At 44.7% G+C, this 27,623-nt stretch overlaps 1 protein-coding gene and 1 long non-coding RNA gene across 3 annotated transcripts; both read left to right on the top strand.

The window, feature by feature from the left end:
- ATPSCKMT (ATP synthase c subunit lysine N-methyltransferase) lies at positions 1 to 19,007 on the top strand. Of its 2 annotated transcripts, none has more exons than XM_036848380.1 (5): positions 1 to 214; positions 5,764 to 6,053; positions 7,603 to 7,740; positions 9,331 to 9,381; positions 18,155 to 18,732. In XM_036848380.1, the coding sequence occupies exons 1-5, from the start codon at positions 202 to 204 to the stop codon at positions 18,239 to 18,241; spliced, it is 579 nt and encodes a 192-aa protein (XP_036704275.1). In that variant the 5' UTR covers positions 1 to 201; the 3' UTR covers positions 18,242 to 18,732. The 2 variants fall into 2 exon arrangements, with proteins under 2 accessions (XP_036704275.1, XP_036704274.1); XM_036848379.1 differs by having other exon boundaries at positions 5 to 214; positions 18,640 to 19,007.
- A 1,301-nt stretch (positions 19,008 to 20,308) lies between these two features.
- LOC118893148 lies at positions 20,309 to 24,548 on the top strand. Its single transcript, XR_005019422.1, has 3 exons — positions 20,309 to 20,733; positions 23,943 to 24,111; positions 24,264 to 24,548. It is a non-coding gene; the product is annotated as an uncharacterized LOC118893148 (long non-coding RNA).
- The last annotated feature ends 3,075 nt before the right edge of the window (positions 24,549 to 27,623 follow it).

Raw genomic sequence — 27,623 nt, 5'->3', positions numbered from 1 at the left:
GAGGGGAACTTGAGAACCCACAAGCCAGGAGTAGATAGAAGTTCAACACTTATTAAAGCTATAAAATTGACTATTTCTTGACAGTGGTTCCCAACGAGGAGCTCATTTACTCAGAGCATTATTTTCTCCCTCCTTCCCACCCCGGCTCCGAGAAGATGGTAGAGCCCACTTCCTTTTTTTAAAACTACCGGAGATCTCGCGATGGAGGGAGGAGGTGAGTGTGGCCGGGCGCGGGCGCGGCGTGGGCCTCCTGGGCCTGGTGGTCAGTCAGCCGGGATGTCAGCGATGCCGCAGGTCCGTGTCGGCGCGGCGGGACGGGGAGCCGCGGGGCCGCTGCTCGGGCTCGAGGTCTGGGGTTCCGTGCTCAGTGCTTGTGCCTGCGGCGCGTGCCTGTGCTGGTCCTGGTATCTGGCCACCAGGAACTGTTCTCAGCGCTTCAGGGCGAATAACTCACTTAATCGGGAACGATCTTCTGGGATGTGGGCACTGGAGTCACACTGTCCGGGTGGGGATCACAGCTCTGCCACTTACTAGCTGTGTCTTTGGGGAAGTGACTTGTCTGCAAAAATGGCAATAATAACAGTAGCATCTCTGTTTACGGCGGCTTTACGGATTCAGGGAGAACAGTGCCTGGTCCCTAGCAAGCTCTGTTTGTTTGTATTATGTGTTTGTTAAAGAGATTTGTTTGTATTTGTGTTTGTTAAGGAGATCACCGTTTTGCACGAATACTTCAGTAACTTGCCCAGAGTTACCCAGCTAGTAAGAAGCAAAATGGCCTGGCCTTGCTCTAAGAGTCCCACTCTGAAGCCCTGCGTTGTGCTGCCTCTGAAAGATCTTTTCCTGGCAACCCTATCTAAGTAATACCAGGTCCTCTGAATCCCCTCTGCTGCTTTTTCTTCGGAGTGCTGATCACGACGTAATACTTTCTAGGCTTAGACTTATTTGTTATGGGTTTCCAGTCTCCCTGCACTCCAGCTGCTGTAGAATTGGGACTAACCCTGATGTATTATTCCTAGCCTTTATCGGCTGCTCAGATGTTGAAATGAATGCGTGGGTTATAACATTTAACCGTGGCCTGAAAGTTAAGAACTGGCTTCGTCACCGGATGGTTGGTGGTGATCATTTAACCTCTCCTGATGCTTGGCCCACTTCAGTGATGCTCCGAGGACATTTTGGCTTTTGGTCTCAATTCACTTTGGCTTGGCCAATTCAGTGTTTCTTGTGATGAATCCTGCAATCCATCTGGTTCATTAGATTGTCCTGAAGTATAGGAAATGTCTAATGATGTCCCCTATGCAGTTTATTTCCTGTCAAAACATGGAAAAAAAGTTTTTTTCTAATGTCAGTACATTCTGTATTTCAAAAAGACACAATGACGTTAGACCAGTACAAGAAAGGCTTCTTAAGGGACAAAATAATATACGTTAAAGGGACATAAAATATATGCTGTAGTTTTTCAGCTTGTATGTATACGCAAGTACACGGTGAACAGCCCTAAGATATTGTGACGTTCAAATATAAACCCCACTTTAAACAAACGGCAGGTCCCAATCCCCAAAAGGCCTGTCCTTTCTTCCTGGCCTTTTTCCTTTGGCTTGAACTTGGATAAGAACCCTGTACCTTTTTGTGCCTCTGTCACTGCCTCTAGCATTGGCTGACCCAAATCTGTTCACTGAAAATTAAGATTTTCAACCATTATCAGAAGTCAGTAACTAGGCAAGCCTGGAAACAACAGAAGTTCACTTTTTTGGGTCATTTACTTTCAACAACTGGCTCCCTCCAAGTGCTCGAAAGTAGCCAGTGGTCCCCACAGCTCTCATATAAAGGAATGCTGCCATGTTCAAAAGAGCACATGTGACAGAAATCTTGTGTCATTTATATGACAGTAAGCAGACTGAATCTAACATGTTCCATCCAGAGGATTAGGCATTTGTAGAAGCAGTCTTGATTTTAGTTTTGAATCTTTAAGGATTGCTTTTCACTGATAAAAATCAATACATTTTTTACTGAACGGACATAGCAGTATTTTGGTTATATATATTGGATTTACATAGTAACTTCTTCAAAAGCTCATGCAAATTTTTGTGACATTGAAAGACTTTTGCAGGTCTAAAAACTTGACACAGAAGATTGAGTGATTTCATCAAGGGATACACTGCTGCCAGTGTTGACTTTCTTAAAAACACAAATACTGTAGTGCTTTTGCTCAAAAAGTTTCATCCCAGTGCATAAGAATAAAGTACATGTTTAACCTGGCGTTCAAGGGCTCCCCTCTCCTTCCTGTTTTATCTCCCACCCTGTGCTCACCAAACTGCTCTCCCGCCTTCCATGCCTTGGTTCCAAGGCGTCCGTCCTTGTTTTGAGAATGTCCCTTTTCTAATGCAGGCATCCTCTGCTTTTTGAAAATGAACTTTACACCACTTTGCTTTTGTGAAAAACCTACATTAGCCCCAGTTTTCCCAAGCTGAAAGGAGTGCAGAGAAGGTTTTTGCTTTCATGACAAAAGGGGAAAAGGGAACGCAGCGTGCTGAGTTAGTTTTGCAGGGAGCTGTCCTGGAGGCGGTGTGCACCCCGCCAGGCTCCTTCCCCAGGAACCACGCTCAGCATCCAGCCGCCGCAGCCCTGAACTGTGTCTGGGGGCATCCGTGCTTCACCTAGATTTATTTTGCTTTAAGCCGTTTGGCTTACGAACGATTTCATGGGAACGCTCTGCTTTTGGACAGCGGGGGAAACCTGTACCCTCACGCCCCGCTCAGATTCTGTTTCTGCCGACACCTCCCCGGTTCCATCATTGGGATCAGTCTTTCCTCCACCTCCTCTCGTATTCCCATGGTGTTTGGTACACGTTAGAGCATCTCTCACAACCTGCCTTGTAACTGTCACCACTGGGCCCCCACCACTCACTCAGGCTAATGGGGGCCCTGAAGACCAGGAGGTCTTCATCGCCTCTTTTGCTGATTAAGTTGAAGGGCCTGTGTGTACACAGGTGAAACAGAGTTTGGGTCATCTGACTCGTGTTGGTCTAATCAACTCCCTATTGGCTTACGCTGACTAGAGAAACAGTCCATCAACAGACAAATGGATAAACAAAATGTGGGCTATCCATACAGTGGAATATTACGTATTTGGCCATAAGAAGGAATAAAGTGCAGATACATGGTACAGCATGGATGAATCTTGAGAACATTATGCTAGGTGAAAAGTCACTCACAAAAACCATATACTGTATGATTTCATTCATGAGAGTCTGCTTTCTTTAGAGACAGAAGGCAGATTTGTGGCTGCTTAGGGCCAGAGGGTGAGGGGGAGGATGGGGGGTGATGGCTAAAGCATAAGGGGTTCCTTCCGGAAGTAATGAAAAAGTTGTGAATTTAACTATGGTGATGGTTGCACATATCTGAATCTACTAAGAACCTTTGAATTGTACACATCAAATGGGCAAATTGTATGATATATGAATTACATCTCAATAAAGCTGTCAAAAATTATTGAGCCCCCCCGCCCCGCCCCCCGTGATAGTATTGAGAGTAATAATAATAGTGGCAAGTAGTCATCACTTTCTCTCTCGGGCTGCGCTAAGGGCTTTATATGCATTGTTGATTTAACTGACCCAATAACTCTGTAAGGATAGTATTATCTTAGAATCTTACAGGCAAGGAAACAGCCTTAGCAACAGCTTAACTAGTGCCACACAACCTGTTCAGTTCTGAGGCTCCAGAGTTGTGTGGCTGGAATCTTCCTAACCACTGTCCTCTACAAGTGCAATGCCTGCAGGAGGATTTTACACAAGGCATGACAGATGAGCCTTGACTTTAAAAAAAAAAAAATCAGATGCACTTCTATTAGCATGTAAGTTCATACAATGCTGAAAAGTATAAATGAGAATGTATTTAAAACTCTTGCTTTCTATCAAGCACAATCACTTTCCTAAACTTTACTTTTACTTCACCTCCATCGCCTGCATCAGCAGTAGACTTTTGTTGTTGTGTCTGAACTGGTTTTCCTCCCCGACACTAGTTGTAAAACTCACTTTAGGGGACCTCGGGCATCAACAACAAAGCTGCACCGAGCGGGAGATGCTGAGGTGGGTCAGCGCCTCCCCCAACCCCCCCCCCCCCCCCCCGAGCGGTGACTCACAGCCGTGGGCCAGCTTCTGGTGTGTCCTGTGTTCACATTTGGACCTCACCACACTTGTGACAGATGACCACATCTCACGGGTATGGTAGGCGGAAATAGGTCCGTGTTTGAATCCCCGGACCCTGTGAGGACGCTACCTGGGGAGCGAGTTGGCAGATGTGGTTAAGTTAAGGACCTTGACGTGGGGGAATTATCCTGGCTTGTCTGGGTGGGCCAGTGTGTTCACAAGGAGAGGATTCCTTTCCTATAAAGGAAAGGGGAGCAGGGCTGTCAGAGGAGGTGTCACGATGGAAGCAGAGGTTGAGCGATGTGGGACCAGTGGCCGAGGAATGCGGGTGGCCCATCCTACCCTAGAGCTTCCAGAAGGAACACAGCACAGCCAGCCTATTTCAGACATCTGACCTCCAGAACTGTACGTTAATAAATGCATGTTGTTTTAACCCACCAACTTTGTGGTAATTTCTTACAGCAGCAGCAGGAGACTAACCCAGTGGGCCTTTTGTACGGCTTACTGACGCCAAAACTATGAACACTAATGTCTTCGAATGATAAGACTCTGTTGTCGCCCCTCCTCTCACTCTCCTTTTTCCTACAGATTCCTGTGGTTTTGGTCTTAGCGCCCCAGTGAGATTGAGAGCTGGTTCAGGGCAGCAATGTCTTGTTCCCTGTGGGGTTCAAGTGCTGGGCGCTGTTCGGAGTGCTCTTCCTGTATCCCCTTGTTTCATCCTCACAAGGATCCCATGATCCTCACCTTACAGAGGAGGAGACTGGGGTTCGGAGAGGTGAAGGGTCACAGCTCTCAGTGAGGGGCGGAGCCAGGGTCCTGACCTTGGCAGCCTCTGCAGCCGTGCCCTTTGCTCTGTGCTGTGCTCATCATTAATCCATTTAGAAATTAATTTCAAGTCAATTTCAACTTAAAAAACTTGAGATCCTATTAGGAATACCTTCTAAAGGATAAAACTCAACAGGAGGTTATGTAAGTTACCATTTGTTTCCTCTGTAATTGGTGACTAGAGTTTGCTTTATTCTGTACTTGTGATAGCATTGAAATGCTTACTTTATTTTTTGTTCTTTGTGGATCTGCTTTAAAAATCTCCTTATTACCATATTTAGTAAAACCTGAATTTTGTCTCCTCTGTTACTTCAGAATTTGTACAACTGGATTATTGATGCCTGACCAATTTTGATGTAGAATACTTTCATCCTATTTGAAATAGGGTAATAATCAGACATTTTCATGCTTATTTCTTTATGGGGCTTTGTTCTGAACCATAAAAATATGGAGTACATAGTTAATATTTGAATTAATGGATACTGATTCATAAAATACCAAATAGATTGGAACACATTGTTTTCTAAGGTTGATGCCTAGAAAAAAAATCAATATGTTGGAAAGAAAAGGTTTTAGTCTTCCATGAGTATTGAATAATTTTCTGTAAAACACTTGAGTTGCTGGACTCTAGAACTCATTGTGGAATTCTACGTTTGTAATTTAAATTATATTGAGCAAAATTATCCTTTAAAAAGCATGAGTTTATTTGTCAATAAGAATTGTAAAAAAAAAAACACTACCTTGGATTTCCGATTTGGTGCTACATATATCTTTTCTGCTTGCTCTCAATCCAGGGACACCCCCAGAAACACTTAAAGAAGAAAGGCAGTCAGGATGTGTTCCACTTACAAGTCTTGAGGGCAACAGTTTGAAGAAAAGCAATTGGGGGTTCTTATTTACTGGCATTGTTGGGGGGACGCTGGTGGCCGTGTACGCCGTGGCCACACCGTTTATAACACCAGCCCTCCGAAGAATCTGTTTGCCTTTTGTACCTGCAACTGCAAAGCAGATTGAAAATGTTGTGAAAATGTTGCGATGCAGGAGAGGACCCCTGGTAGACATCGGTAGCGGCGACGGGCGTATCGTGAGTTATGCGAAGATGTTTTAAGGTTTATGTTTTTTTAGGTTTTAAGGTTTAAAATTTCTGTTTCACAGTTCTTGTGAGGCTTATGCAAAGACTTGCTAAATTGACAGCTTAATAAAGTAGTCATTTAATTTTGTATTTGTTTGGCTGAACTTCTAAGCCCTCCAGCGGGATTTTGGAATTTATTTTTCTCAGATTTAATTTTTCTTAAAGGCGAAAGTACACTGTAGATCTGCCAGGTAAAAAGGAACAATTAATTTGTAATTATGAAATTGTCCGTTAAAAAACTTAGGCAGTAGAGGTAGCATAACCAGAAGAAACATGTTAAGTCATGTAGTTTGTTTTACATTTTTTGCATCACAAATGGTTCTACTACATTTACCTGTATTTATACACGTATCATAATTCCTGTTTGGTAATATTGGGTTAAATAGGGAAGAGCCAATGTGTTGAGCCCCACTTCTCCAAAAATCAGACTTTCAGTGACTTCAGCTCACTGTGACCCCAGCTGGGAACTTATAAATAAAGACTCAAAGCCACTGGCTGGCCAGCGGTGTCCCTCGCTGGGCAAGGTGGCGCCATCTTCAGGCCCCCACCCAGATGATGAGCAGAAAGTGAGGATAGCAGAAGTATAGGCTCATGTTCTGGAAACATTTAGTGTGGAAACCAGCAGGGTACAGCACCGTTCACTGCCCCTGCAGACGTGGACCCTGCAGTTCCATGGTAGTGACCTGGAATAATCAGCAAGAGTGACATGTTTTGAAGAAATCAGGAGATGTATATATTAACTAGGAGGACATTTTAAAATCCAGATATGAACGCTTTACATCTCTGGATGGTCTCTTTCTGGTTTCTAAGAAAATGGCAAAGGGGCGACACTGTAGTTACTTGGGAAATTGCCGTAGATGGGACAGTTCCTTCAGGGCTGCTCCCTTGAACAGTGGTGGCAAAACAGGGTGAGCAGAGACCCCAGCCCAGCCCACCGTCCCTCTCACCTTTGGAGGCCGGGGGCATTCGGCACTTGACTTTATTCTGACTCGTTCCATTTTGCTTTTACCTGTTGTCGATTTTGAGCGAACCATCTTTAAATACCAAGGAAATGTGTAATTAACGGCAGGTTCCTCACTGACCGGTTGTTCTCGTTGCGTGTTACAGCCAGTTCACAAGGCGGGCCCCAGGCTCGCTCAGTTCGCCTGCTGCTGTCCGTCAGTGATGGAAGAGAAGGCAGGTTTTCAGAAACTTTTTGTCAGCCCTTCCTGGGGTGGGCCAGTCCAGAATGAATTAGGCAGCTGTCCAAAGCAAGCCTGTCTGTTCTGATGCTCAAGGTGAAATCTTTGACAGAAAAATAAGAAAACTGAGTTTAAATGGATGGGCGTTACATTGTCCACAAAGCTATTGTAACTTCAGAGCTCCACCTTTAAATGGTGTCTTGAACAAACACCTTTTGATTGGATGTTTTATGATTATAGACCATAAATAGGAAGTTTTCGTATGATTTGACCATGTGAGTTGATGTTTTTCTTATTTTGAATATGGCCTCTCTCCACAGGTAATAGCAGCTGCAAAGGAAGGATTCACAGCTGTGGGTTATGAATTAAACCCCTGGCTCGTCTGGTACTCCAGATACCGCGCTCGGCGGGAAGGGGTGCAGGCATCGGCCAAGTTTTACATCTCAGACTTGTGGAAGGTAAGTAAGGCAGAGGATGGTGCTCGGAAACTCCACCCCCAAACTTTATAGTTCATGATGAGTATGACTGAAAACTGAAGATGTATTAAAGGAAGAAGAAATATAAGTGTATATTTCAGCATAATGAAATGTGAACAGCTTTTAAATTGATACATTTTACAAGTCAACCCTACTTTGGAGTAGAAACTTCAGGTTTATAACTTATAGGTCATGTGAATACTAACATTTTATTTACTCAATTAAGAAAGTTCTCATTTCTGTTTATTATGCAGTGATAAGATTTTGATCTCTTTTGGAAGTCTTATACATCGTAATATAGGCATTAACTTGTTAATGTCATTCTTGGTAAATAGGGGTGTGTGTGTGTGTGTGTGTATGTGTGTGAGTGTGTTTATGTGTGTGTATATGCGTATGTATGTGTGTGTGAATGTGTGTATATGTGTTTATGTGTGTGTGTATGTGTTTATGTATGTGAGTGTGTGTGAATGTGTATGTGTGTGTGTTTATGTGTTAGTGTGTATACGTGTGTTTGTATATGTGTGTGCATGTGTGTGTTTGTGTGTATATGTGTGTATGTGTGTGAGACTGTGTGAGTGTATGTGTGAGTGTGTAAGTGTGTGTGTGTATGTGTGTGAGTGTGTGTATGTGTGAGTGTGTGTGTGTGTATGTGTGTGAGTGTGTGTATGTGTGAGTGTGTGTGTGTGTATGTGTGTGAGTGTGTGTATGTGTGAGTGTGTGTGTGTGTGTGTGTATGTGTATACATACCTAGAGAGAGACAGAGATGGTGCAGGAGAAAAGAAGGGATCCACCAACCATGCTGTCATGGTTCCTTCATGTCTTCATAAAGCACAAGATATTTCCAAGTTTACTTGTTCTCTAAAAAGTGCCCTGTAATTTTGCTTTAGGAATGCTCCATAAAATGCTTTTCCTTAAGTAAGAATTTCCTGTTGTAATATTGTCATCAGTAGCTTATAAAAATTCACTCGAGTTTTGCTTGCATTGTTTTTATTCTGTATATACGTAAATGATCTCTCCATAGAGTAAATAAAACTTTATTGGGCACTAAGAACTTTGACTGGCGAAGCACTTTTCCCCCTGGTTTTCCAGCTAAAGACCATTTCATTGCATTTTTTACTTAGTATTTTAGAGAAGAGGAGGGGGACTAGAATTCTAAGGATGGCGCAGCAGGAAACACAGGTGGTTCTGAAACCCCTTGAGCTCTTGCTAAGCTCGTTTGGTAGAGAGTGGAGTAGAAAGTGGGCCAGGGGTGCGGACGGCCCGGGCTACCTGGATGAGCACCTGTGGTCACTGGATGAGTCACTGCCTTCCTGACAGTTGACCCCGGGCGGCCCTGCATGGAGTGGCTCTGAAGGTGAGATGAGATAACTTACGGGAAACTTTTGGAAAACTGTAACAGATGAACTAACACGGGTGCAAGTGTGAATGTGGGAAATCTTAAAAAGGACCACTCTTTGCGAAAAACCCACTGTTGGGTGAAATGGGAAATTGCTACTCATTTTGAAATAAAACTTAAGCTAACGTTTGGCTTTCAAAAATTAATCTGTGAATTGTTTTCTCCCTCCCCTTTAGGTCACTTTTTCGCAGTACTCAAATGTTGTTATCTTTGGTGTGCCCCAGATGGTGAGTACGCACTCTCCTGCCCCCTGCGTGTTTGGTTCTAGGTTATGAGGGGGCTTCCAGCCCGAACAGACCACCTCCCTCTGGCCTGCTCCCCCATGTGCAAAATGACAGCCTCCCGAGATTCTGAGGGAACATCGGATTTTAGATCATTGGTTTAACAAAGTACTTCAGGGCCCTAGAAGATTAATCATAAAAGATCCAGTCTTGCAGTTTAAAACTTTTGCTTCAGATAAAGGTCTCAATGATCTACCTAAGCCCTAAAAATTCCAGTCTGAAAACTGCTTTATGAGCTCCTGGTGTCTAATATGGGTGGAGATTTTCATGTTCGTTCACTTATATTCTGCTGAAATCACTTGGGAAAGTTAAGGGGATGTTCCCTTTGAGTTGATCATTCCTTGGATTTTGCAGTGAGGTGATTTTCAGGGTGGATGAGCGTTGACTAGTTTCAGTTGACCTCAGTTGACTGATTTGTATTGAACTCTGTGACTCTGTACTTTCACAAGGGAAAATGCTGCAGCATCAGACTGAAAATGATCCTAAATTTAGCCTTTGGAAAGGTGACCAAAATGGGATGCTTTCATTGCAATTGTTGGTTTACAGACCATAGAAAGAAATCCCCCTTCACTTTTCAAAATATGTAATTGTAGCCATAATAATCTTGGTAAAATTGGATGTTTGCTGAAATGCCACTGTATGACTGATATGGTTTTTAATTTAAAAAAAAAGAAATTTACTTTTTTTGTTGTTATGCCTTCTTATTCATACCTTAATTTTTGTTTAAGATGTCTCAACGCTGGAGAAGTTTTGTCTTACTATTAGGACTTTCAGTGCAATGCCATTTTCTTTAAAAAGTCTATTTAGAAGTACTTTTGTTAGATATTCTTGAAAGTGGCAGGAGTATATATGTTCGTAATTCTTAGCAAGCCTAAAATTAAGATGAAACCTCCGCATCTACACTTCTGTTATAGAAATGAAGAGGTAAAAGGCATGATCCCTGGTTGTTAAAAAAAAGAAAGGGGCTTCCCTGGTGGCGCAGTGGTTGAGAATCTGCCTGCCAATGCAGGACACACGGGTTCGAGCCCTGGTCTGGGAAGATCCCACATGCCGCGGAGCGGCTGGGCCCGTGAGCCACAATTACTGAGCCTGCGCGTCTGGAGCCTGTGCTCCGCAACAAGAGAGGCCGCGACAGTGAAAGGCCCGCGCACCGCGATGAAGAGTGGCCCCCGCTTGCCACAACTAGAGAAAGCCCTCGCACAGAAACGAAGACCCAACACAGCCAAAAATAAATAAATAAATAAATAAAGTAAACAATGCGTTTAAAAAAAAAAAAAGAAAGAAAACTATTTAGGATCATAGAATTGCTATGGGATTTGATGGTTATTTCCTACTTATTGTGAAGTTTGGGCATTCTTTTGGAATAATTAGCATTTTGGGGCAAATAACTTTAATTTGAAATCTGTACTTTCTAAAAACAGAAAGTTGGTATTTCTTCCTCACTGTCTCGAGAGGCCCCGTGGCGGCCGCAGCAGCTGTGTCCCACTAGGGGGCAGCAGTGGCCTTTGCTGGCCTCCAGCTCCTTGCGCTTCTCACCACGTTTGCAGTCAGTTTTGGGAACTGTTCACTCAAGGGAAATAAGAGTCTGTTATTTTGATGAATACTGTTGCGATTATCGTCCATTCTTCTGTACACGGAGAAATCTTAAATAAGGAACTTGCAGCATTTCACTGTTCCCAGAAAAAGGGAGCAGGTGAAATACACGAAGCACCCACGTTCCCTGGGATAAGAGGGATTCAGCCAACTTGGAGTCTTCCATGCAGGGGGATCGATTGGGGTGCAGGGCCCAGATGGCTTCTGTGGGTCTGGGGGCCCCGGTTTCCGGGTGGAGGGCCCTGCTTTCCCCCTTGTCCAGCTTTGCCTACGTGGAGGCAGTGAGGGGAGGGGAGTGCTCCTGGGGGACTCAGGGGGCCGGGTTGGCCCTCGGCGGGTTGTGTGAGCGCTGGAAAGTTCTTCAACCCGTCTGGGCCCCATCATGCCATCTTCTGTCAGTAGAATGCATTTCCCTGGCCAGTTTCCTGGCAGTGGCTCGGTGGCTGGACAAAGCCAGCATGGCAGGAAAGGTTTCCACTGGCGACTGAAGCACACGTAGGCCGTGAGAAGCCGGGGGACGCTTCGGGAGCTTCAGAGGGAGGGGCCCTGGTGTTACTCCTCCTCACTGTGCTCCTGGTGCCGGGCTGGTGCTTCCTAGCAGCCCTGTGCAGGGGTAGCTCAGATGGGAGCGGCCCTGACCTTGCATCCGGGGTGTGTGTCCGGCGTAGCAGGAGTGAGGGTGCCGGTGGACCTGGCAGGCCACTGCTAGGATGGTAAACAGCCACACTTAACACAAGCTCATGCCCCGAGAGTGTCTTTTCGGAACGTGGGGCAGATCGGTTGTGTCCTTGTTGAAAACCCTTCTGTGACTTCTTGCTGCTTGAAAGCAGTGAGGGTTCGGCCCGGCCCGCCACGTGGCCCGAGTGGCCCTGCTTCCGCCAGCCCTCCGCACACCAGCTCCATCCTTCTCTTGGCCCTTAAACCGCACTGTGTGGGGCTGTGTCCTTCCCTCTGACTTCAGTGCCCCCAGCTCTGGGCCTGGCTAGGGAGCGTCTGCTCAGCACTCGCAGGTCGGATGTCTTTTCCCTCAAGGAGCCGTCGCTGATCGCCCTGTGAGACAAGCCCCAATGCCCCCGACTTCCAGAGCCCTTTGCTCTCTCTGAGGACACATGGCCGCACGTTTCCGTGTGCGATGGCTTTGGTGCTGTCGGCCATGGGCGCCGCGCACTGAGCTCAGGAGCAGGGCGGGCCTGTCGTCCTCGCTGCCAGACCTCCAGCTCAGCAGCACCCGGCCCCGTGATGGCCCCGGAAACGTGTGTCAAACGAATGGATGAATATCGTGTAAACATACCCATTAAGTACACTTTTCCAGTGGGCTGTTAAGTTTTGTAACTTCAAAGGATGACTCCTTTAATTTTAGTTACGAATCCTGTTATGACTTGATGAATGAAAATACTATCATCATGTTCTGATCAAGAAACATGATTCACGACCGAATCATTTATCATTCATTCATTCATTCAACAAGTGTTTATTCAGGGCCCACTGAGCACCAGACCCTGTTCTGCTCACTTGGAACACTTTAGTGGATGAAAAAGAAAAACATCCCCGCCCCGAGGTGTTTATATGCTAGTGGGGAGAGCAGATATTCAGTGAGATGTCTGTGCACTGACGGAATATGTCGTGCGATAAAAGGGGGTCAGTGCCGTGGGGCTAACTGAAGCGAGAGAGGGACGGGGCAGAGACTGTCCTGAAAAGGGGACCCGTGGGGGCGAGGGGGGAGCCGTGTGGCCGGCTGGTCGGGAAGAGCGGTCCAGGCAGAGGAACAGCCACTGCGAAGGCAAAGGCGCTGAGGGGTGTGTGCCTGCAGGTCCCAGGAGCAGCAGGGAGGTGGGTGCGAGGAAGGGAGGAGGGGAGCGAGGTGGGGGGGAGGGGGGAGGTGAGGTCCGAGAGGAGATGGGGGTTGGGCGGGAAGGACACAGGCTGCCATGGAGAGCAGACGGGGAGGAGCCGGGGCACGGGGTCTGAGCTCTGGCAGGCCTCCGGGCCGTCGATGGAGCAGCTGGGGAGAGGTGGTCCAATTCTGGGTGCGTCGTGAGGAGAGAACCACCAGGGTGAGCAGGCAGATCCAGTTGGGGGCGTGAGGGAAGGAGGAGCCCAGGGCGCCCCGAGGTGTTTGGCCTGAGCTGCTGGAGTTTGCTGGGCCGGCAAGGTGCAGGCCGAGTGCGCAGGGGCGGGAGGGGAGGTCAGGGATTCCACGCGGCACGTGCAGTCTGGGACCGTGTGGGCACGTCAGGTGGGCGGCAGTGGACGCGGGGAGTCTGGGGCGCGGGAGGGAGGCCTCGTGGGGCATTAGTGCCAGGAGTTGAAGCCGACGAGTGGCTGAGGTCACCTGGGGAGGGGCCGGAGCCGTGTAAGGCCTGAGCCCTGGCCCCCAGCAAAGGACTCGAGAGGAGGAGGGGGAGGGGGAGGGGGAGGGGGGAGAGGGAGGAGGAGGGGGAGGAGGAAAGCGGGTGTGCGCGTGGGTTACTCCAGAAGCCGAGAGAAGCCCGTTCCAGGGAGGAGTGACCAAGCGGCTCGGAGCTGCGGGTGCACTTGGCTAATGTGTCTTACGCCTTTGAGCTGGTTTCAACTTACGTTTAAAGTTTTGAAGATGTAATTAGAATACGATAAGTTCGTGTCACTTTGAAACGTGTAATTGTATGAATGATTTTGAATTTCATTAGGCGGACAGGGCACATCGCGGCTTCTCTTTGTGTATGATATCAAGACCCAGGTTTGTTGCATATTTTTGTGTAATTTAGTCAGTTAATTTCTTATGATTGAAATAGTGCCTTTCATTTGTAGGTTTATCTTGACTTAGCATATGACAGTCATTTTGAAATAAAAGATCTGTAAAAGAGAAAAGAAGAATGGTAATGTGAATAAATTTATAATTGTCCTTTCTGTGAACAAAATTACCATAAGAAACGTCTGATATTTTGGAAAAACACATCTTGTCCTATTCTTTGCTTATTTAATTTTTTCCTTCAAGGAACAAAACTTTTCCTTTTTTTTTATTTTTTAAAAAAGCAAAAGCAGTCTTCTACTAGCTGTTAAAAGAGTGGAAATATTCCATCCTTAATGCAATTTATTCTTTGTTATCTTGGTATTGATTCTAACGAAGAATCAGAATTCTGGCTCACTGCAGCCATAGGTCATGTAGAGGAGTTTTTCCAAACCTTTCTTTAAAGATACATAGGTGAGGAATAAAATCTTCCTAGAAGCCCTATTGATTTGTTCATCTTGATTTAATTGATTACTTTTAAAGGGGGTAGGTTTTGCTCAGATCTTGGTTTCTAAATATCATTTCTCACTCAGAGGAACCAGGAATGTTTGAGAAATGGCTGATCCCAGGGCTGAGGAAGGGAAGATAGAAAAGCCTGGAACATTTTGTTGAGCCCGAATAGCAGGAGGTGCTCAGAATGTTTGATGGGGCACATCCACAGGAGAGAGAAGCCAGCTTGAGGGAGCTCCCAGTGGCCAAGCTGGGACAATTTGTGTGCTAGAATAAACAAGGACGATGGTGGGTTGTAATCCATTGAATGAAGTGAGAATCCAGGAGTTCACACTTAACAGTGATGGAGAGACAGAGGGGAAAGCTATTCCTCGACGTTCTGACTGTCGATCTGGGAGGAAGGATGGAATTAGCAAATTGCCACTTTCAATCCTTACAGTAAAGCTTGACTCAGGCAGAATCATCAGGAATGCTGCATCGAGTGGGGGCAGCTGGATGAGTAACAGGACATTTGCATCTTCTCAAGGCTTCTCCCCGCACTTGCTTACCCATTGTAAAGGAGCAGTAGTAACCACACTGCGGAGACACCAGAAAGCTCCTTGACCGAGCGGTACGTCACCCTCAAAGCAGGAGGACCCCGTGGGCTCGGGACCGTGGAGCCCTGCGAAGTTCACAGCCCCACTTGTGGGGCGTTGCCAAGGACGCACGCGCCAAGTCATCATGAGCGCGTGTCAGAGGGACCCCCGGTAAATAACTGGCCTGTGTTCTTTTTTTTTTTTTTGAAATTATAATTTTTTTTAAACATCTTTATTGAAGTATAATTGCTTTACAATGGTGTGTTAGTTTCTGCTTTATAACAAAGTGAATCAGTTATACATATACATATGTTCCCATATCTCTTCCCTCTTGCATCTCCCTCCCTCCTACCCTCCCCATCCCACCCCTCTAGGTGGTCACAAAGCACCGAGCTGATCTCCCTGTGCTATGCGGCTGCTTCCCACTAGCTATCTATTTTACATTTGGTAGTGTATATATGTCCATGACACTCTCTCACCCTGTCACATCTCACCCCTCCCCCTCCCCATATCCTCAAGTCCATTCTCTAGTAGGTCTGTGTCTTTATTCCCGTCTTGCCACTAGGTTCTTCATGGCCTGTTTTTTTCTTTCCCTTAGATTCCATATATATGTGTTAGCATACTGTATTTGTTTTTCTCTTTCTGACTTACTTCACTCTGTATGACAGACTCTAACTCCATCCACCTCATTACAAATACCTCCATTTCATTTCTTCTTATGGCTGAGTAATATTCCATTGTATATATGTGCCACATCTTCTTTATCCATTCATCCGATGGTGGACACTTAGGTTGCTTCCATGTCCTGGCTATTGCAAATAGAGCTGCAATGAACATTTTGGTACATGATTCTTTTTGAACTATGGTTTTCTCAGGGTATATGCCCAGTAGTGGGATTGCTGGATTGTGTGGTAGTTCTATTTGTAGTTTTTTTAAAGAACCTCCATACTGTTCTCCATAGTGGCTGTATCAATTTACATTCCCACCAACAGTGCAAGAGTGTTCCCTTTCCTCCACACCCTCTCCAGCATTTATTGTTTCTAGATTTTTTGATGATGGCCATTCTGACTGGTGTGAGATGATATCTCATTGTAGTTTTGATTTGCATTTCTCTCATGATTAATGATGTTGAGCATTCTTTCATGTGTCTGTTGGCAATCTGTATATCTTCTTTGGAGAAATGTCTATTTAGGTCTTCTGCCCATTTTTGGATTGGGTTGTTTGTTTTTTTGTTATTGAGCTGCATGAGCTGCTTGTAAATCTTGGAGATTAATCCTTTGTCAGTTGCTTCATTTGCAAATATTTTCTCCCATTCTGAGGGTTGTCTTTTCGTCTTGTTTATGGTTTCCTTTGCTGTGCAAAAGCTTTTAAGTTTCATTAGGTCCCATTTGTTTATTTGTGTTTTTATTTCCATTTCTCTAGGAGCTGGGTCAAAAAGAATCTTGCTGTGATGTATGTCATAGAGTGTTCTGCCTATGTTTTCCTCTAAGAGTTTGATAGTGTCTGGCCTTACACTTAGGTCTTTAATCCATTTTGAGTTTATTTTTGTGCATGGTGTCAGGGAGTGTTCTAATTTCATACTTTTACATGTATCTGTCCAATTTTCCCAGCACCACTTATTGAAGAGGCTGTCTTTTCTCCACTGTATATGCTTGCCTCCTTTATCAAAGATAAGGTGACCATATGTGCGTGGGTTTATCTCTGGGCTTTCTATCCTGTTCCATTGATCAATATTTCTGTTTTTGTGCCAGTACCAAACTGTCTTGATTACTGTAGCTTTGTAATATAGTCTGAAGTCAGGGAGCCTGATTCCCCCAGCTCCATTTTTCGTTCTCAAGATTGCTTTGGCTATTCGGGGTCTTTTGTGTTTCCATACAAATTGTGAAATTTTTTGTTCTAGTTCTGTGAAAAATGCCATTGGTAGTTTGATAGGGATTGCATTGAATCTGTAGATTGCTTTGGGTAGTATAGTCATTTTCACAATGTTGATTCTTCCAATCCAAGAACATGGTATATCTCTCCATCTATTTGTATCATCTTTAATTTCTTTCATCAGTGTCTTATAATTTTCTGCATACAGGTCTTTTGTCTCCTTAGGTAGGTTTATTCCTAGATATTTTATTCTTTTTGTTGCAATGGTCAACGGGAGTGTTTTCTTAATTTCACTTTCAGATTTTTCGTCATTAGTGTATAGAAATGCAAGAGATTTCTGTGCATTAATTTTGTATCCTGCTACTTTACCAAATTCATTGATTAGCTCTAGTAGTTTTCTGGTAGCATCTTTAGGATTCTCTATGTATAGTATCATGTCATCTGCAAAGAGTGACAGCTTTACTTCTTCTTTTCCGATTTGGATTCCTTTTATTTCTTTTTCTTCTCTGATTGCTGTGGCTAACACTTCCAAAACTATGTTGAATAATAGTGGTGAGAGTGGGCAACCTTGTCTTGTTCCTGATCTTAGTGGAAATGGTTTCAGTTTTACACCATTGAGGACAATGTTGGCTGTGGGTTTGTCATATATGGCCTTTATTATGTTGAGGAAAGTTCCCTCTATGCCTACTTTCTGCATGGCCTGTGTTCTTAAAGGAGGTTATTGTCGTGAGAGACTAAAGGAGGCTGAGGAGCCATTACAGCTCTATGCAGCGTGGGAGCCCGGCTGTGGGACAATGTGAAGGACATTACTGGGACATTTGACATAATTGGGATGCTATTGGAATTATTAATACTGGAATACAATGTTAAATTTCCTGAATTTGATAACTGTGCTGGGGCTCTTTCTTAGAAAACACTGAAGTACCAAGGAGTAAAGGGCCATGTTGTGTGCGACCTGTTCTCAAGTGGTTTAGAAAAAATGTTCAGAGAGAGGGGAAGAGAACAATAAGACAAACTTAAAAATTGGTGAACCTGGGTAAAGGAATACAGGGGTTCTTTGCCCTATTCTTGCAACTTTTCTATAAATTTGAAATTATTCCAAAATAACAAATTAAAGGAATTAAGTAGAAAAGATGTTTTTAGGAGGTGAAGGTGGTAATATAATTTTAGGACCTGAAGATAAAATTTTAAGCAGCTGTTAATTTGCTGACGTAATTACAATGTCAGTACTCTTAGCAAGCAGTAAAACTCCTCCTTCACAGATAGATTAGTAAGAAAATTATGCAAAAGTGATAAATAAGAGGATTTTATTTTTTATAAGTTATGTTGACTATCAAGAAATTAATTTTCAGTGTATTATGGATGCACTTTTAAAAACTATGAAATATTTCATCATATTTCAAGTTGGTAGAATGTGTATATTTTTTCATGGTCTAATTATACCATTTTTTGTTGATTTTAGGTGCTGTTGATTTTAAGATGTACCATTGCTGTTGGGAAAGAAAAAAAAATGTTGCCAATTATAATTCTAAGACAATGTCAATTGTAAGATGTATCCTGATTTCAGACATGTTAAAAATGTGGAAAAAGATAAGTAATTCAGACAGGGTAGATTGAAATGTTTAGGTAGGTAAATAATTTAAGGCTGCTTCTCACATCAATTACTGCCACATCATGATTTTAGTCAGGAAAGTGGAACTCTGTGATACACATCTGCTATAAATGGCAAATTTTATAATTGATACTAGAATATTCTTATAACTGTTGTTCATGTGACTTCTGTATTTTAATGGATTATTTGATGATGTATTTATGCCCAGGAGTAATCTTTTTTACAATCAGTAATTTTGCACAGGTTTTTTTCAGGGATGCAGATACAAAAGGACATTGAGAAATCATTTCCTCCGACTATCCGCTCACTGAAATGGTGGCTGTCGTTCTCCACAGATGCCGCAGTTGGAGAAGAAGCTTGAGCTTGAACTTGAGGACGAGGCTAGAGTCATTGCTTGCCGGTTCCCCTTCCCACACTGGACCCCGGCCCAGGTCACGGGGGAGGGGATAGACACCGTGTGGGCCTACGATGCCAGTTCCTTCAGGAGAAGTAAGAAAAGGCCCTGAAGATCCGTGCATTTCCAGTTGGTCATTCAAATATAAACTTTATCCAGAGAGTTTTCTGAAGTGTCGGGGGTCTTTGATTTTATAGAGACTTAAGGCTGTGTCTTCAGCAAAGAGTATATTTTTCCTTGTTATGGAATGAGAAATTATGATTGCTTTCCTTAACTTTTGGAGAAAATAAACAGAAGTTGAGAACAGCAGGTAGATTTCAAGCCCCTTTCATGGTGGGTTCAAAACAAATGTGCTTACTGCTTTTCATGCACTCAGGTATGTGAAGATATGGATGAGCTGTGGTCATGTTGATGGGTGGGAGAGATGTCAGCAGCTCTTCACATTATAAAGAGCATGCTTTAATGCCACAGATGAGAAGAAACAATTTAAAAAGAGGGAATGCATTTGTAAATGTTTGCAATTTCCTGTAACTTTATTCACACTTGAGATTTATCTCCTTTTTTCTGTACTTAGGGCAAAATTAATTTTCTAAAGGATTTAGAGAGGTATTTATATATATATATATATATATTTTTTTTTTTAAATTTAATTAATTAAGTCATTTATTTACTTTTGGCTGTGTTGGGCCTTCGTTGCTGCACGCAGGCTTTAGTTGTGGCGAGCGGGGGCTACTCTTCGTTGTGATGCGTGGGCTTCTCATTGCGGTGGCTTTTCTTGTTGTGGAGCACGGGCTCTAGGCGCGTGGGCTTCAGTAGTTGCAGCAGGCAGGCTCAGTAGTTGTGGCTCACGGGCTCAGTAGTTGTGGCACGTGGGCTCTAGAGCACGGGCTCAGTAGTTGTGGCGCATGGGCTTAGTTGCTCCGCGGCATGTGGGATCTTCCCAGACCAGGGCTTGAACCCGTGTCCCCTGCATTGGCAGGCAGATTCTCAACCACTGCTCCACCAGAGAAGCCCGGTATTTATATTTTATAACACTTATTAGGAATAATTTGTTCCAAAGTTAGTGGATTACTGTATTTTGTTGAATCTAAGCTGTGTATGTGTGTGTAAATGTGTGTCTATAAATACACATTTTAACATGTCTGAAATTGTGATGTACCTTCCAGTTGATGGTGTCTTTTCACTGTAACTGGCAGTGCCGTACTTCATGATGTAGTTGTATGTCAGCCACCGTAGATAGAACCTCAGATATGATGAACTGTGGTATTCAGAGAAGACACAAGGTGTAGTGGAGTAGTTGGTGTGGATTTAATAGTAAAATAAACAATCCTGAGCTTTGATGTAAGCCAGACCTGGGTTCAGATCCTGCTTCCTCATCAGCAGGGACCTTGGACAAGAGGCTTTCCCTTGGTTTCCTGAGCTTCCCTGTCGTTGGGATAATGATACACTGAATAGGGGGCTGGGGACCGATCTGTAAAACTCATGGCACAAAGTCCGTGGCCTCTAAGTGGTGTTTATTATTTTAGACACTAAAGAAAAGCTTGTTCACAGAAGTTGCAGATTATTTCTGCTAGTCACTTCTTTATTTTATGAAAGCAGCCATTTATTTAATATTTCTCATTTATGAGAAGAGACTTGACTGATTTAGATAAAGACAAGTTAAGGAAAACCTCTGAATGTGAGTAGACAAGCTTCACATATCTGAAAAATTAATATTGAATGGTGGTTGAATAATCCTTGTGTATCACAGAAAATAATTAAACTCCCAGTTATATACCTGAAACCTAAATACCAAACCTTTTTAAGAGAGATTTGATATAAAGTGAGATGGTTTGCATCTTTAACTAAACTGATAAAAATATGATCAATTCGATAATCTTCATTTTAGTGAGAAGCAACTGTGGACTCATTCATTCTGCAGCAAATGGTTATCGAGTGTCTTCTGTGTAATAAGCTTTTCCAATTCAATGGGGAATGACATGCAAGTTCCTGAATCTTATGGGATTTGTGTTCTAGAAGAGAGACCAACAAACAGGTGAGTGAACGTTACTGTGTGTGAATTCTCTGGAAGAGGTAAACAGTGGGTGGTGTAGAGAGAAACTGTGTGTCTGGGGTGAGGGGCTGGGATGTTGGGGACATTTGTCAGGTTTTTAGCTGTCACCATCCATCCGTTTCCCAATAGTCCCTGATTTCCTTATGAAGAACAAATTCTTTCCCACTGTGCGTAGTTTTGGTGTCTGCCCCTTGCTGCCACCTTCCATTCCAGCCAGACCTGTAACTTGGCTGGGTGCATCTGGAGAGGGACCTCTCATAGCTCCCTGCCAGGAGGGTGAGGTGGGCAGAGGCCGGGTTTCGTGGAACCTTGGAAGTATTCCATAATTTCCTAGACATATTCCTGCCGGACTTGTAGAGGCATCAGGCTATCTGTGGAGTCATGTACGACTTGGCTGTTTTGGGGGTTCCTCCTTTAGCTTCCTGAGAATTAGATGATGCTTGGTCCTGCAACCTTAGAGAAAAACGGACCGTTTCATAGAAGTTCTGTGATTCATGGCATCTGCAGGGTCTTTAATTGATTTTTAGTTCCTAGGTTAAGGACATTGATCAAATTTGCAAACAACACGAGGCAGGGAATGAGAGCTGCTATATTTGATGTCAAAAATAGGATTCAAAAAATGTCTGTACAGATTGAAATCAGAGGCAAGTGCTAACTTGATAAAATTTAAAGTTAAAAAACACAGTAGAAATACAGCTTAGGGGCCATGTAGCATAACAGGAGCCTTTGTGAACAGGCCTGGAGGTTCCATGAGCACTCAGGTGCTCAAAGGCTTGAGCACATTCCCATCTGAACGCATCTTTCTCTGGAAGCATGGCCCCAGGATCGCAATGCTTGTGTTCCCCAGCTGTGCCAGGTGGGCACCTCATCAGACCCTCAGCCAACTCTGGCATTCAGACTCCTCGAAATGCTTAGCTCCACCAACTGCACATGAAACCAAGTTTAGAAGATGTAGGAAATGAGACTCTTCCACATACATTGTTCACCGTTGCTGGGAGATGGCATACACCAGGACAGGTGACAGCCAGAATAGAAAAAATGCAAGATTCCTGATATTTAAACCACGCAGCTGGTTACTACCCCACTGCCAAAGTACTTTCCCTGATGGCCAAAATTATTAAAGATCTGCTGTGAAGAATTCAGTGTCCTCAAGTCCAGGTGTCTTCTAAGCTTGTGCTAGTATGTGTATTTCCTAGCTTAGAACTGTGAGAGGTAAATGCTTGGTGTTTAAGCCCCCCAGTTAGAGCAGCCCGGGCTAAGACAAGCTGGTACTTAGAAGAGCCACGCTCGGCACTGCCCAGACTTGTCCGGGCCCTAGCCAGCATTCCCTTAGCTCTGACGAGGAAAGGAAGTTAAAGGGAGCCAAGCTTCAAGAGGACTCTCCCATGTGCCGGCTGCGAAGGGCAGGAAACCATCCCGCTGACCTGATGGTCAGGACTGAATAGGCTCCAGAAGTTCTGCTGGGCCGTTGGAAGGTGTGGTTGGACCATGCTCGCAGAGGAGGCCTCCCTGGGAGGGGTCTCCTCTCCAGGTCTCCCCTCCAGGCTCACACGGGGTAAACTTTTGGCAGTTTGTCCCTAAACTAACATGGGTGATATAAAAAACTAGAATTAGAAAAGGGAACAGAAGAAACCGCATTGATAAGCAGAGTGACTTCTAGATGGTAAAGGGTCTTGAAAAGACATCCTAAGAGGCACAGAGTGGTGTGATGTTTACCCTGGGTGAGAGACGGTTCGGAGGAAAGATCTTTCAGGTTTTGAAGGGCTGCCACGCAGCAGCAGAAAGGAAAGTGATAACACGGCTGTGTGTCTGGGTTTCCATGCACTGGAACTGTCCCGTTCTCATCCTCAGGGAGGTGGCACTGTCTTTACTTATTTTTCCTTTTTTAACCAAGGTGGGGGGGTGTGTGTCATTAACTTGCTCAGTGACAACCTGACCCGGAGGTGCAGGGTCTTACTACACTTGGCTGCTTCCCTGCAATTCGACCTGTTCTGTGGCTCTGGGGTGTGAACTGGGGTCCTTGGGTGGGTGCCAGAGGGACGTGACGTTCACCCTCAGGATGAAGTACAGTCCTGATGAAGTCATTTAAAGTCAAAATGTGTTGCCTCTGGACCTGGTGAGTCCCTCGTCACTGGAGATGCTGGAGCAGAGGCTGGACAGCCACTTGGTGGGGATGTTGCCGAAGGGATCCTTCCACAAGCAGGCTGAGTCCTAAGACTTGAAATGATGATGAGTTTCCCCATCTTAGCGGGGTCGCCAACCTCCGGGGGTCTGGGACGCATCACAGCAACCTTCAGCGGTGAAGGCGAGTCACACAACTGCAGAACTCAGCATCCCCAAACACGAGGAGGCTGTGATTTGCTAACAAGGTAGTTAGTTGAAGTACTGGGGTGCAGATGAGTGAAGAGAAACATATCAGGGCTCCAGCTGAGAAATGTGTAGGGCCAGAGAAGGAAGTTGGACTCTATAACCCCCCAAGGGCTCTGCTGGAGAGAACACAGTTGTGTTCCCTGGGTCCTGATTAAAGCAGAGGACTGTTTTTGAAGACTCTGGTCACTAACGGTGCCTCATCCCCTTCTGACACTGCCTCACCCATAACCTTGTCCCTGGAGCAGCCTTCTGAGGACCAGAAGTCCCCGACCCTTCTCCAGTTTGTTGACCCAGGTTTGGACATCTGGTGCGGCTGGCGGATAGACGTGAGCTGAACTACGGGATTCCGTGTTGAGAATTTTAACTGGGGAACAGAAGGATTGGGAAAAACTTAGTGGAACTTAAGGTTATGAAGTTGAGGCCAGAGGAACTTGGAGGGTGTGAGAGACGAGAGCCAGGTTTCTCTCTGGGTCAAGCGCGCCGTGCAGGGGCCAGGCCATGGTGCTGGGGGCAGGGAGGGTGGGACCCCCTGCCAGGTGCCTGCCCCCACCCACCGGGCGGCAGGACGAGCTGGCACTGTCCCTGGAACGCCTCAGCTGCCTCCTCATCGGAGGAGTGTCCTCTTCCTTGAAGAGCTCCATTTAGGAACTAGGGTTATTTTGGACGAATGAAAATACTACTCGTCATAGCAGGTATTAAACAGGAGGAGCTCATTTTCCCCAAAGATGGTGCAGGCTATATACTTACATGGAAAAAAATGGATATTTGTATAAATGGAAGAAAATCTCCATTGAAATAACACAATAAAGTTTTTCGCTCAGATAGAAAACTAGTCGTCCAGGATCCCCTCGGGCAGGACTCCTTCTCCCTTCGGAGTGAAGCGTTCCTGTAATAAGGACGTGTTGCGGTTGTATTGGAATTGGTGCACTCGTGACCCAGTGGACTGATGCAAATGGAACACGAGCGACAAAAACCATATGCCTTTTCCAGGTGAGGGAGATTAGGTGTCTTACTCTTTCTCATTTAATATGGTGTGAACGTCATCCGGAAGGATGGATAAAACAGTAGCTCATTGATCACTAGGTTTAATTCAAGGATTCGAGGGAGGAATCAAGTGAGTTTTCTTCTCCGTAATATTGTAGGATGAACAACTGGGCAGCTGTGTCAGAAGAATTTCACAGAACTCCATCTGTATCCCAAACTCGGTGGATACATTCGTGTGGCGAGGTCTTGTACGGTTGGCTATAAATTCAGCTTTGCGGTATTGTCCGTGGGGAACGTGACAGCTGAAGGAGGGGCGGCATGTCACAAGACATTAGGCGAATGCCCATACCGCATAGCTAGTAGTCAGCAAAATCCTAAGGCAAGTTCATGAAGCTGCTGCTGTTGCAGTGATTTTCCCTTTACCTCCCCTTGCACTGACCTTGTCCCAGGCTCTTACCCTTTACCCCTTTACCTTTTTGTTTTTTGCACATTTTTTCACACTTTAACATTAAAAAAAAAATTTTATTGACGTATAGTTGATTTACAATGTTGTTTTAGTTTCCTGTGTACAGCAAAGTGATTCAGTTCTACATATATATATTTTTCAGATTCTTTTCCTTTATAGGTTATTACAAAATATTGAGTATAGTTCCCTGTGCTATACAGTAGGTCCTTCTTGTTTATTTTATATACAGTAGTGTGTATCTGTTATTCCCAAACTCCTAATTTATCCCTCCACCCATCTCATAGCCCCTTTTTCACATCTCTGCTTTTAAGCGTTACATTTTCAAAGGCACTTGCATTTCGTTAAGGAGTGTGTTAATATGAATTTGAGTTTTAGTAAGACCGAAAGAGATGAATTTGTAATGGAGAAGTGTCAGATTCCTTGCTTCCACCTGCCCTTACCCCAGTCTAAACTACTCAACTGGTACATCTGTGACAGCTTGGAAATGCAAACTGTGGTTGCCAGAAGTTTCTCTTGACCTGAAAATGTTAAGTATGAATGGAAATTCGTAGTCCAGAAACTATGACAGTAAGGATAGCGCTCGTGTAATGACTGTCTACCATGTGATCAGCCTTTTACATACTTTATTTTTAATTCTCATGTTAGCTCTGCAGTGTAGACATGGTATTTCTTAGTGGGGTAAACGGAGGCATTTAGAGAGATTCATTTGCTAAGGCCCAGGCACTAATAGGCAAGTAGTGGAGCTGGTATTCAAACCCAGGCCCTCTGATATTAAAACTGTGCGATTTCCCCCATTTCACTGCCTGGGCAGGACGCAGGGGACGTTCTGTTGCTCGGGAATCAGTCCCATCTACCCAGTTAGCTTAGGTATCAGCAACACTTGAGAAACTCTGAAGCCTGGGTTCCCTGACTTTCTATCACACGGTAGCGGGCACAGGGTGGTCCTCGAGTAATAATACCTTCTAAGCAGAACTGAATTCCCACCTACCTGCCTGATAGGTCCACCCCAGCTACAGTTGGGTTAGTGCAGACATACCACCTATGCTGGAAAACAAACGACTGGTGAAGAGTACACATCTGTATTAGTTTGCTCAGGTTGCCATAACAAAATGTCACAGAATGGGTGGTTTCAACAACAGAAGTTTATGTGTCACAGTCTGGAGGCTGGACGTCTAAGATCAAGGTGCCAGTAGGGTTGGTCTCTCTCCTTGGCTTGCAGATGGCCGCCTTCTCACTGTGTCCTCACGTGGCCTTTCCCCTGCGCACGTGCATCCCTGGTGTCTCTTCCTCTTCCTTTAAGGGCGCCAGTCCTGCCAGATTAGGGCCCCACCCTAATAGCCTCATGTTAACTTAATCACCTCTTTAAAGGCCCTGTCTCTGAGGTCCTGGAAGTTAGGGCTTCAACACATGAATTTTGGGAGGACACAAATCAGTCCATAAGAACATCTGACCAAGTTAATTACGGCATCGTTTTCGTAAGTAAATAATTGGACCTAGCCTAAATGTGCATTGTTTGGAGACTAGTTAGTACTTTTTGGTCTGTGTGTCTGGAGCAGCTGTGAAAAAAACTACAGCAGAGTGACACGTACCAATGCACGTGTGATTTCCAGAGAGAGGTTCCTGTGCTGTGACATGTGTTCTTCAACAATGCACATTAAATGTTACCTGCCTTATGGAAAAGTTGGGTTAATGGGAGACTATTCAAAATGGGTGCAACCTTGAAATCAGAGCATTAACAGAAAGAATCACTGGTACCTGGGGAGATTACCTGGACTGTCCAGATGGATAGCTCAGTGGCACTGGAGACTGCCCCAGGGGATAATAATTTATACTAATAGCGTGGGAATGCTGGTTTGGGGGAACAGCACAGCAACGGTGAGTCTCCTAGAGCTTCCACTTGCTGCAAGCCCGGGACTGTGCAAGCCCTTGGGCGATGCAGACCCTCCTTTTACAATTTCTTAAAGTACAACGGAAAGGGCCCCAGGTTGAGAACCACTTCCCTTCCAGGCGAAGCTTCCAATTCTGCTCTCATCATTCAAAGCTAAGCTCCCCTTGCAGGAAAATCACACATGAACCAATATGACTTCCAGGTTGTTCTCTCCTCTCTGCACCAGTGGTCTGCGAGCTAATTGGTGTTGTAACAATAGGTGTTGCTGCAGCGTGGGATGTTGTCAGATGTAACGAACAAGGGGCACAACAGTGATGTTTGCATCTATTTATGTCATCACGGGGCATTCACATGCTCACACATGTGTTCTGTTTCTAACACACACACACACATCCCACCCGAAGTCATCTATGAACACAGGAGAAACTGGTAATAGCTTTTGCGTCTCAGGAGGGTGGGTGGCGTTTGGGACTTGAGGTAAGAGGAAGACATCTTTCATTACGTATTTTAAAAATTGTTTTTTGCATTTTTACCATACATGTGACTTTTCAGGGAAAAGTTAATTTTTACAAGTTCAGATAGAAGGTTAGCTCCAATTCACATATGAGATGCCACTTTTTAAAGCACATCAGAGGGACTTCCCTGGTGGCTCAGTGGTTAAGAATCTGCCTGCCAATGCAGGGGACATGGATTCGAGCCCTGGTCCAGGAAGATCCCACATGCCGCAGAGCAACTAAGCCCGTGCGCCACAACTACTGAGCCTGCGCTCTAGAGCCTGTGAGCCACAACTACTGAGCCCGCATGCTGCAACCACTGAAGCCTGTGCGCAGCAACGAAGACTCAATGCAGCCAAAAATAATAATAATAACATGACAAAGGATTAATCTCCAAAATTTACAAGCAGCTCATGCAGCTCAATGTTAAAAAAAAACCCAATCCAAAAATGGGCAGAAGACCTAAATAGGCAATTCTCGAAAGAAGATATACAGATGGCCAACAGACACATGAAAGAATGCTCAACATCATTAATCATTAGAGAAATGCAAATCAAAACTACAATGAGGTATCATCTCACACCGGTCAGAATGGCCATCATCAAAAAATCTAGAAACTAACTGCTGGAGAGGGTGCGGAGAAAAGGGAACCCTCTTGCACTGTTGGTGG

This window comes from Balaenoptera musculus, chromosome 3 (genome assembly GCF_009873245.2).
Source record: "Balaenoptera musculus isolate JJ_BM4_2016_0621 chromosome 3, mBalMus1.pri.v3, whole genome shotgun sequence".
Lineage (NCBI taxonomy): Eukaryota > Metazoa > Chordata > Mammalia > Artiodactyla > Balaenopteridae > Balaenoptera > Balaenoptera musculus.
The sequence above is the reverse complement of the archived record's forward strand: the minus strand, read 5'-3'. Positions and strand labels throughout refer to the sequence as shown.

Coding starts and splice junctions, on each gene's coding strand:
- ATPSCKMT (XM_036848379.1), top strand. Junction 6,054..7,602: donor GTAGCGGCGACGGGCGTATC/GTGAGTTATGCG, acceptor CTCTCTCCACAG/GTAATAGCAGCTGCAAAGGA. Junction 9,382..18,639: donor TCTTTGGTGTGCCCCAGATG/GTGAGTACGCAC, acceptor CGTTCTCCACAG/ATGCCGCAGTTGGAGAAGAA.